General features: G+C 44.0%; 1 protein-coding gene across 5 annotated transcripts in view; it reads right to left on the bottom strand.

Moving 5' to 3' along the window:
• Positions 1 to 346: 346 nt before the first annotated feature.
• The window catches only part of ARHGAP26 (Rho GTPase activating protein 26), a 476468-nt gene continuing 466588 nt past the window's right edge, over positions 347 to 10226 (bottom strand). For all 5 annotated transcript variants that reach the window (XM_010850441.1, XM_010850442.1, XM_010850443.1 and 2 more), the window contains one exon: positions 347 to 6541. In XM_010850441.1, the coding sequence (XP_010848743.1) occupies positions 6453 to 6541 (89 nt within the window). In that variant the 3' untranslated portion in view covers positions 347 to 6452. The remainder of the gene's footprint in view (positions 6542 to 10226) is intronic.

Genomic DNA, 10226 nt, shown 5'->3' with positions numbered 1-10226 from the left:
CATTCTGGCTCTTTGGTTATTCCAGACTGTTAATGGAAGTTCCAGAAAATGGTTGATTTGACAATTGAATTTAGGAAGAATAAAATGTTTCCCAGGAGATAAATTCAGAAACAGTCATTGGAATGTGACTCTTTGCAGCTTAATTGTAGTTCACGAGCAGTGGACCTCTCCCTAAAGGAAACCAGAGCTACCCAGAGCACATCAGAAATCAGCACAGTGGTTGTTGCCAGGGACCACAGGAGACCACACTTGTAACTTCTGATCATGGTCTTCGCTTATTTGAAACAAATATAAAAATATGCATCACGTCAAAACAAAACTTTGTCAGAAATTCAAGAGACAAACATACCACCAAATGGAAAAGTCATTTAATTCAAAAATCATACTTCCACTCATTTCACAAAGATTGTCACATAAACCAACCAAATGTAAGAAAGCCAAGTTTCAGAGGCCACTCAACAGAAACTATATTTTCTTTATAGATATGCTTAGTGACACGAAAGCACAGGTTTTTGTTGTTGTTGTTGTTCTAAAGCCCAAACATGGCAAAATTGTTTTATGAATAACAGGGGAAAAGTTCTATTCTAGTCACAAGTTACTTTTTAATTAAGAAATAGGATTCTACACACCAGTCAATATTCAATACTGAATTGAAGTTTAAAACAGTGCATTTATGGTTTTTAAAAAAACATTAAAGTGCCATTTTTAAGTACTTTATTGATATTATATCACACAGCACTTTATAATATACCCAAAGGTAGCCTAAATTATGAACTAAACATGCAAATATTTTCTTCAAAGTGATGGACAAAATGTCTTTTAGAGTGCTTGTGAACACTATCCTAGTATGAATGACTTACTGTTTATGAGTTTGATCTTTTTTTTCCAACATGACTCTTAATAAGTTAATAAGGAATATAGCTGTAGATAGTAACCATCTGATAAATATGAATAAAATTTCAAAATGGCACTTAATTTACATCTTTGATCATTCTGATCGTCTATCAACAGCCTCTCGTTTCTGTAATTCTCAACCTTTAAATCTTAAAGGCTGTCAAGGCTCAGCAACTGCCAGCTTATGTGGGTTTCTAGAAGAGAGTCTGTTTCGTTATATACGTAAATGTGAGCTGTACATACACACGCACACACACACACAAACACATACTAATACATATACACTTAAGAATCACCAGATGAACCTCTTTTCACAGGTACAAGGTTGACCCTGGCATCTGGATACCCAAAGAAGCTGCATGCAGGGTCTGTTTGGACAATTCTATAGAAATGGTTGATGTGGAAAGGTGCTGAATGTCTTGGCCCCTCCAGGACTGCCCAGGTAATTCTGACACTTTATCACTACTCCTGGTTCTCACTGACTACACTCAGCAGAATTCTGATTTAATAGTAATTGCTATACTTACATGGGTCCAGGACTGTGCTAAGGTCCTTAGCCTTGCTTGCTAAGGCATTCTGCCTTGAAAGATGTTTTCATCTTGTAGTGTCCTGTAAAACTTTTGTAAAATATTAGTTGTGACCTTTTCATGTGATACATCCCCCCCCTATTAAGAACTACATTTATCTTTCTTTAAAAAAATCCACAGTTCTTCAGCATGGTTTATCCCTTTCTGCTACTAGCACTACTTTACACCCAATCCTTTTTCTTCTAAGAATACAAGTCCTTCCATCAGGAGGCCACATTTTAGCCAGGGCTGGCTCTAGACGATGTGTGGATTCTCTACGCAGCCTCTCCCTCTGCTCGAGGAAGTTCCTTAGTTAGATAGGTACTATAGGCAGTAGAAGGAAAAAACTAATTATGACTTGGTGGAGTCTGGTCTCAGGTATGCTCAGGTTTGTGCAAGGTCCATTATTCCATGGCTGTTGTCATTGGGAGGCTACACTTACAGAAAAGTGATTCTGCACCCAGCACACCAGCCTGACTGTCAAACACATCTGAAGCACGACAAGATACATTTTTTAAGTGCTGACACAGGGTGTGTGAGAGGACACCCAGCTGACTTAAAAGAGTGGGGCAGGGTTGTCTAGGTAAATAGTCACTGTCAAGTTTGCCAGATATGACAGGTAACTCCCTAGAAGAACACCCAGGCCATTCCTTTCAAAGTCAGGCAGTCAAGAGGCTGCTGAGTTTCCTCAACGCTGGCTACCTACTTGGGTAACATGACTGCTCATCAAACAGTCAATGCTAGCGGGGAACTGTGAGTGCCATAACAGCCACTGTTGTACCCAGGAGTTCTGTGTCTATAAAGCTGAGTGGTCCAGATTTGCTTCGTTTGGAAACAGGAGCCAGAAGATGAAATGTGCCAATAGACAGTCATGAGTAGTTGATCATGTTACTTCAGTTGATTATTTCAGTCTCACTACTCCTCAATCATGGATGTTTTTAGAATCTATACAGTCAAAATAGTTTTTGGTGTCACTGGGGTTGCTACTTTCAAGAGACACAAACTCTCACGGCAGAAGGACCTCCATCTGAGCTACAGGCATGGCATTCGTAACTGCAGAGTCCCGGCAAACCGGAAATGACATCGTCACTAGCATGACTTTGTGTTGCTAATACCAGGTGGCCAGTACCTGATTGTTCCATTTCCTCTCTTTCTCTCTGCCTCTCTATCCAAAAAGGACTCAGCAAGAGGACATGAACTAGAATTATGCTGGAAAAAACAACAAAACCCAGTTTGGTCTGGCATAAGGAAATACATATCGTCCGTAGAAATACCAAAAACCAAGCTAAAAACTGGCTCCAATCCTGGGACACCACGGCTGGCAGTGCTATACAGGATCCGTGCCTCTATGTTCAGATTTGAAAAGAGAAGAGAATATCACCAGTCTTGAGCAAGTCAGGACTTTACTTGCCTGGGGAGTTGGGGGAAGAATGTGAAACTAATTGTCTTCTCAAGACATGGTATTCTGTAGCCATGGAATTCTGGGAGTACCTGGAGGAGGAGCGAGAGACTGATCTTGATGCCCGCAGAAGACTCAGGCTATGTCTGCCGACCTGATCCCAGGGCCTTCCAAAAGCAACATGAGACTCCTGGGAAAGCTCAGAGATTTTGCTCCATAGTAGTCCACTCTGATACCTAGTTCACTCCCCTAATCTGCCCTAACATTCCTTTTTCCAAAAGACAAGAGTCAGAAGTGGGGAGCAAAGGTAGTGGAGGGCAAAACCCATTTTCAGTCTGTAAGTTCCTTCTTTTTCGTTGGCTCATATTCTGAACAGTGTCTCCAGTTCTGTAGCTGATGGGGAGGAGGGGAGCCTGGCCAGGGAAAGGGAAGCAGAGCAGCCATCTGTCAGGGCCCACCATTGCCCAGAGAAACTAGGAAGGGCTCTACCTAAAATTCCCATTGGCGCCAGTCCAATTTCCCTCAGCTTCAAATCAGGGCCAACTGAGGAGGGAGGGTCATGCTTCCAAAGTGGTCAAGGTGGGGCCAAATGTTTACAGGTACGCTTCAGTAAGGAGCTCTGAAAGCCAGTGTCTGGACCTTCTGGCCGCCCCCACAGTAGCTCCAGTTAAGGTTCCGATGGGGCAGGTGATCTAAAATGCCAAATGTATTAAAAGCATTATGTTGCACTCTAGTTAGAAAGCACAGTGGTACAGTGTGCTGGTCCCCTCTGGCCTCTGTGAACAGGTCCCCAAGCTGTTCAAAGTCTGCAAGGAGTACATGTATGCTGCCCCTATGTGCCTTTTCTTCTTGGGTTTTCAATAATAGCTTCCCTGAGTCCTATCTCAGTCTTTGCCAGTCTTAATTCTTATTCCCTCATCCATTGGTAGTGTCTCGCTTGCTCTGGGTTGGGTAATAGCTGTGTCATCCCTGAGCTGATGGAATGAATCACAACAAACTCCTATTACCTTTAAAGTCATCTAGAAAGCTATAATAGCACAATCTCCATCCCTCTTTGGAGTTTTTTCCTTATTTTGGAGCCAGAGGAAATCTGAGATGAATAAACATGTTTAGGGAAAAAGGAAGCAGCAGCATATCAAGAACTAAATATCCTAAGCCAGTTTTTCTTAGAACCTAGACACACAAAACATTTGCAAATTTTAGCTTGGACTTGGTTATAAAGCCTCATAAGATGTGCCAGAATAATAAGATATAAGGAGCACACAATAATCCCAATCTTCTGTCCTGGTACTTTGGGGTACCAAGAAATACACCTGAGAAGAAAAATGAAAAAAAAAAAAAAAATCTAACCCTTGGCCTCACCTGTTTAAATCCTGAGCTTCATCTTACTACTGGGTAGGAGTTCTTGGAAAAGTTAATTGCCTGAAGATGCTCTTTCCATCTCCAAATCCAAAGCCCAAGAAATGCCTAAAAAACCACATCTGGATAAAGAAGACTGAACACCATTAATGTGCCACGTCCACCACCAAAACCAGCAAGAATATGTGGAAATATCTTCTTCCTCAAGGCAAGAGAGGGGCTGACCTTGGCTCTCTCTGACCATGTGTCCCCCTCTCTGCCTCATATACACACTTGTTCAGCAATCAAAGCTTAAATGTGCGAAGCAACTAGCTTAAAGAATATCAAATATAAAACTTTGCCATATAGTATTTCAAATCACTCTATTTACAAATTTATCTTTTCAAAAAAATGTAAAAGATACAGTAATTCAACACAATTCAAGTTTTTCTTTTCTTCTTTAAAGTTCCCTCAAGAGGAATTCCAGAAGCAGGACACACTCTGGAACAAGGCTGCCATTCCTGAAGGGCTCTCAGGGAGCTTGACAGTCCCTCACTTTGGAGTTGGTCTGCCCAGAATCACTCTTGCAGGGACATTCAAGTGTGGAAAATACTGGGACTCTCTTCTTTGGAAGCCAAGTGGAGTTGAAATGTCCAGGCCAAACTTCCCCATCCAAGGTGGTCTTCCACAAGACCCAGCCCCTTCTGGTCCAGGAAATCCTCTTTCTCAGAAGGTACCCATCCCACCTTCCATGCCCCAACCTTGTGGCATCCTCCTAAATCACAATGGCTTATGATATTAGTCTCATGCCCCAAAAGCCTGAGAAACAATTCCCTTTTTCTGAGTGGCAGTGAACATGTATGTCCTTTTAAACTGGAGGCCATGGGGTTATTAGCTCAGGAGTCATGCCTGAAAACTTCCAGGGCACCAGTGCTGAGCAACCCAGGGCACGGCCAGGGGAGCTGGTCAGTGGCAGGCTAGAGACAGGCAAGGGCAGGGGGAGGGACAGGTGAACGGGAGGGAACGAGAAAGATAGAGGGTGTCCCTCTTTAGGAGGCAGCATGTGGCCCTCTAGAAAACAGACATGAGTTGCATGCAAGAACAGAAATATTAAGCCTGTATGTAATTTAATCTCAAGAGGTTACTAGAGTTTGCTCCAAATATATCCTGGTGCTGCTGAAATTCATCAGAAAGGGAACAGTTCTCAGCTGCTATTCCATCTGCCCCCAAGTAGACCTTATTAATTAAAAGTCAGTCAGTCATGTCTGACTCTTTGCAACCCCATGGAATTCTCCAGGCCAGAATACTGGAGTGGGTAGCCTTCCCCTTCTCCAGGGGATCTTCTCAACCCAGGGATCAAACCCAGGTCTCCTGCATTGCAGGCAGATTCTTTACCAGCTGAGCCATCAGGGAAGCACAGAACTTGACCAGGTTGTTGGAAAACCATTCAAAAAATGACTGAAGTGGGGAGGAGGCAAAAAAATATGTCATGCAAAGATTTTGTGTTACTTTTTTGTTTGGTTTAGAGTAGGCTGGGTCGCCATGGTTATGAGGTGATGGCAGCCCTCGGTGGCAGAGAAGTTCCCAGCTTGGGAGGGGGGCCCTGGAGTGTGTGTTCTCTTGCATGAGAGGACTGGACAGAATTCTGCTGATGCTGGGCCAATGGCTGCTTGAGAGATGGTGAGATTGGATCTTGTGTAACCAGTGCCGTGACCCCTCTCCATCCTTCATGCAAACAAACAGACCCAGCAGCCTGGAGCACTGCGGGGCTCAAGTATTCAGAGATGGGGTAGAGTGAGTGTCTACTGTAAACAAAAGCAGTGGACCCAGCCTGGATCTCAGGCCACTGCCCAGCCCTGTCAGAGCTGGCTACACTGCACGCTCTTGGGGACTACTTGTATCTCACTTCCTTTTTCAGAAGGTTGGGTTTTGGATGACTGTGAAAACAAAATGAGCACACCCCATGTAGGGTGCTAAATAAGAGACATGGCTCTGTAAGCCTTTCTCGTGGTAATCAAAACCAAATGGCCTCCTCTGCCGATTTCCTTCTGTTTCTTGCAGTATGACCGCATTTCAGCTGAGATGATCACGGGGACGTGTGACACCAGAGTTTAGGAAAACGTTCGTGCTGACAGGTAGCAGCAGAGTCAGTCACCCTGTATTTCTCAGCGGCAAAGAGCAATGGTCCACAACACTGGAATCAGCAGTTGTCATGGATATAGTGGAACGCTCAGCAGTTCTTCCAGGGCTCCTGGTTAGAGGAACTCCACGTAGTTCTCGGGTATGAGGCCCGTCTTTCCATTCAGAGTCCCCTCCAACCAGCCAGGCTCCTGGGACGGATGCACTGTATAGAAAGAAAGGAGAAAGAGAAGATGACGTTACACACAGGGCAAAGGAGAGGGGGATATGGACTGCGCTGGTGTGCAGGAAGCTTACAGCTGAGTGCCATTGCTTGTTAAGGAACATAATTCTTGGACTTGTTTAAACCAGAGGTTTTTCACCCACTGGGGGGACCTGGTGAAGGTCATTCTGAACTTTCTCCATAATTCAAAGGAGAAAAGACAGAGACACTTAAATTCTACTTACAATTTTAGGAGTTTCATGGACTTTGCGAAGTTCCTGATTTTAACTTTAAAGAAGTAACATTTCAATTTTTTAGGCTAGAGGTCACAGTCATGATATTCCCTCTCTATTTTTACCTAGGTATCCATCCATCTATGTGCTCATCTACCCACCCAGTGCTGACTATGTACCAAAGTACCCATGGAGGACTGCTGAGAACTAGTCCTTAAAGATATCTAGCTCCTAATCATTTTACCTCCCTTCAAATCCTGACCCTCTGCTTCCAATTTCCTTGCAAATTCCCTCTGCATTTTTAAAAAGTATCTTATAGTCTTTGAATGGCCCTCTCTCATTTCCAACCATACCCTCTCCTTAGTTTTCTCTCCTGTTTCCTCTTTCCTATATACAAGTCTGAGAGCTGTCCTCTCCCTCTCTATTGCAATTTAGAAAATTTTTACCTCTTTGATTTTTCCATATCCAAAGACTACATACCCAATGTTCTGTAATATGACAATCCATCTCCATGGAAACCACTGTGACACTATAAAAATTACACACACAATCCAGCTGAGTCTGCAAAGCAGTCAACAGCAGGAAAGGAGAAAGAAGGGATCATGGACTTGGGAGAGGGGGCTGTTCATGTTTGTGAACTGGGAATATACAAACCACTCTTGGGTGAGGCAGGACATTTGCTCCTAACATTTTAGGAAAAGACCAATCTTTCCAAGATTGTTTGGAGAGAATGAATTCCCCCCATTCCCTTCCTAGGCTAAATGAATGACTTCCTGAGTTCATTTTAGAAAAGCATTTCCACCCTCAACACTACAATACAACTCTAGTTTTGGTCTGTAGGGAAAGAAGGAAGAACAGAGACCAAAGAGACTAAATGGAGAAGCAGCAGCAGGATCGCCACTGAGGCTTACCGAAGATTAGTGTCAACCTTGGCTAGATTTTGAAGGCTTCTGTAGGAAAAGACAAGGTCAAACACCTATGAGCTGGCCTCCAACATGTTTGCATGCTTTTGTTTCTCTAGGAATAGATCCAAGTAGCAAGGGTACTTTGGATTCATGATACCACACAAGGAGGAGTCTGGGAGAGAAGTTCCATGGAAGAATACAACATAGCTTAAATGCAATGCATTCTCTCCAATGACCAAGCTCTCTCAACCCACCACTGAAACGCTAGCACCCAAACACCCCAGCCTCCTGCCCATCTATCCAGCTGACATTGTCAAGATTACTTCAGTTTCTTCAACCTATCAAGTGGTGATTAAAAAAACAAAACAAAACAAAACAAAACTCTCTTCCCCTCAGTGGACTCTCTTGGAGGTTCAGGAGCCAACATGGAGAAAGCACAGTAAATGCTCAGCATAGGTGAGTCAGTAGGGGAGCCTGCATCATTTGACCAGTAATTTGGACTGGTCAGCAGGACTTTCCTGGTCAAACTTGAGTCTCAACAACCTGATCTCAACAACGACCTAAGCTGGGGGAAATTTCAAATGTTCAGAACCCAAACCAAACACATCAAACTCACTCCCATAAACTAAAGACCTAGAAAGAATAAATCAACACACAAATTAAAAACCCGAAAAAGACACCTCCTATTTAATAGCAAAGCTCCTCGCTGAGTTGCTGTTCTACTGGAGGCACTGAGTCCATCTCTTTCAGACTTTCTCTGTTCCTGTGTTCAAACACAGCTCAGAGATGGTAATGTGTGCAAACATTAGAAATGGAATTTGCAGAATAAGGGAAGAATCAGAGGGGACAAAGGAGGCACTCCAAACTAAAGAATGAGAGAAATGCCATGGGGGGTGGCAGAGGATGACGCAGCCTTTGGGTCAGACTGCTGACACAGTGGAGTCAGCAAGTTAGGATTCACTAAGGCATGGCACCAGACCAGGTGCAACAGAACCACTTGCACAGTTATTAAAGCTGCAGATTCCTAGGCCTCGTGGCACATGGGTTATAGCAGAATCTCGAGGAGGGAGCCCAGGGATCTGCATTTTAACTCATTCACAGAAAGTTATGACTTCTCTGTGCCAAAATGCCCCTGCAACGAAGTGGTAGAACTGACGAAGAAAAGAGGCAGCCCCAGAACCCCCAGCTTTCTGTCATCTTTTGTTTCCCTTCCTCGCACTTCAAGGCTCAGCTGAAGCCCCACCTCTTCCATAAATATCCTCATGGAATGCCATCTACCTGCTCCCTCCCTCCCCCAGGCTCCTGGAATGCTCATCATACATACCGCATATTATTCGTAGGCCTTATTAATGCTGTTCAAATGTGTTAAGCTTGTTTTCCCTAACTAGTTTTTCAGTGCATTTTAGTTTGTATTCTATTACTCGACATACTTCACTCTCCTCCGGGGAACTACAATGAAAGAAGCTAACACCTACTAATGGTGACTGGGAAATAGCCATGGACTCAGAGACGGACTCATTTAATCTTAAGGATCCTACCTTGTACTACTATTACCCCTACTTTATAGCTGAGAAAAAATTAAGGCTCAGAGAGGTAAACTGATTCATGCAGGGGCACCTCATTAGAATCAGGATTTGAACCCAATTTGTTTGATCCCAGAAACTGAGCCCTTTACCACTATATCACATCCCTATCCAACCAGAGATGATCCTTGAGAATAAGAATGATGGAGAATAAGAATAAGACTAACTGGTGGGCCTTTGTTAAGTGCTTCCCCTGCAGGACCTCTTTTCATCTTCACTATGACTATAGAGTTGCTCCTGCTGTTATCCTCATGTTACTAATGAGAAACAAAGACTCAGAGAAGTTAAACTTCTAGTCCCAGTTACAAAGCTGGCAGATGATGGAGATGGATCTGAACTCAGGACATCTGACCCCAGGCTCTGAGGCCTGAAGTACTACCACTTTGGCCTAGCCTCATGCTCCCCGGACACTGAAGATGCTTGTAAGTACTTGTTGAGTTCGATCACACCAACATCCAACCTTCTGAACTGTACCAGTGTCCCCTATGCTATGTAAACACACAAGGTGTTGCAGTGAGCTGCCTGGGCAGCTCTCCAGCCCAGCAGGCATCATAACAAATAAAAGCTGCTGCTGACATGGATGTGCTTACTGCCAACTACTCTCTCTCAGCTCAGTCCACATTCATATCATACACCCCTGCTCCGGCAACTCACGCTCTCTTGGCTCCTTCACTCGCGATGGACAAGGAGCAACTGTGTGCCTGAGATCCTGAGAGCAGGTTGCCCCAAGGGGAAGCAGCACTGGCTGGAGGAGTGCAGACCCCCGTGTGGTTGAATGAGTGGACTCGTTTAACAAATGTTATTTTAGCACCTACTACGTGCCACATTCTGCACACAGTACAGAAGAAGAAGAGAGACTGCTCTACAGGAGGGGCCATCTACAGTAAGCAAGCATGTAATTTTAGGTAAACTGATGAGGGGAGAACGAGACTAAGATCGGGATATGGGTGGGTGGCCAAGAGTTTGA

Source organism: Bison bison, unplaced genomic scaffold (assembly GCF_000754665.1).
Source record: "Bison bison bison isolate TAMUID 2011002044 unplaced genomic scaffold, Bison_UMD1.0 scf7180017864291, whole genome shotgun sequence".
NCBI classification, from domain to species: Eukaryota; Metazoa; Chordata; class Mammalia; order Artiodactyla; family Bovidae; genus Bison; species Bison bison.
This window is presented reverse-complemented; position numbering and strand designations above follow the sequence as displayed.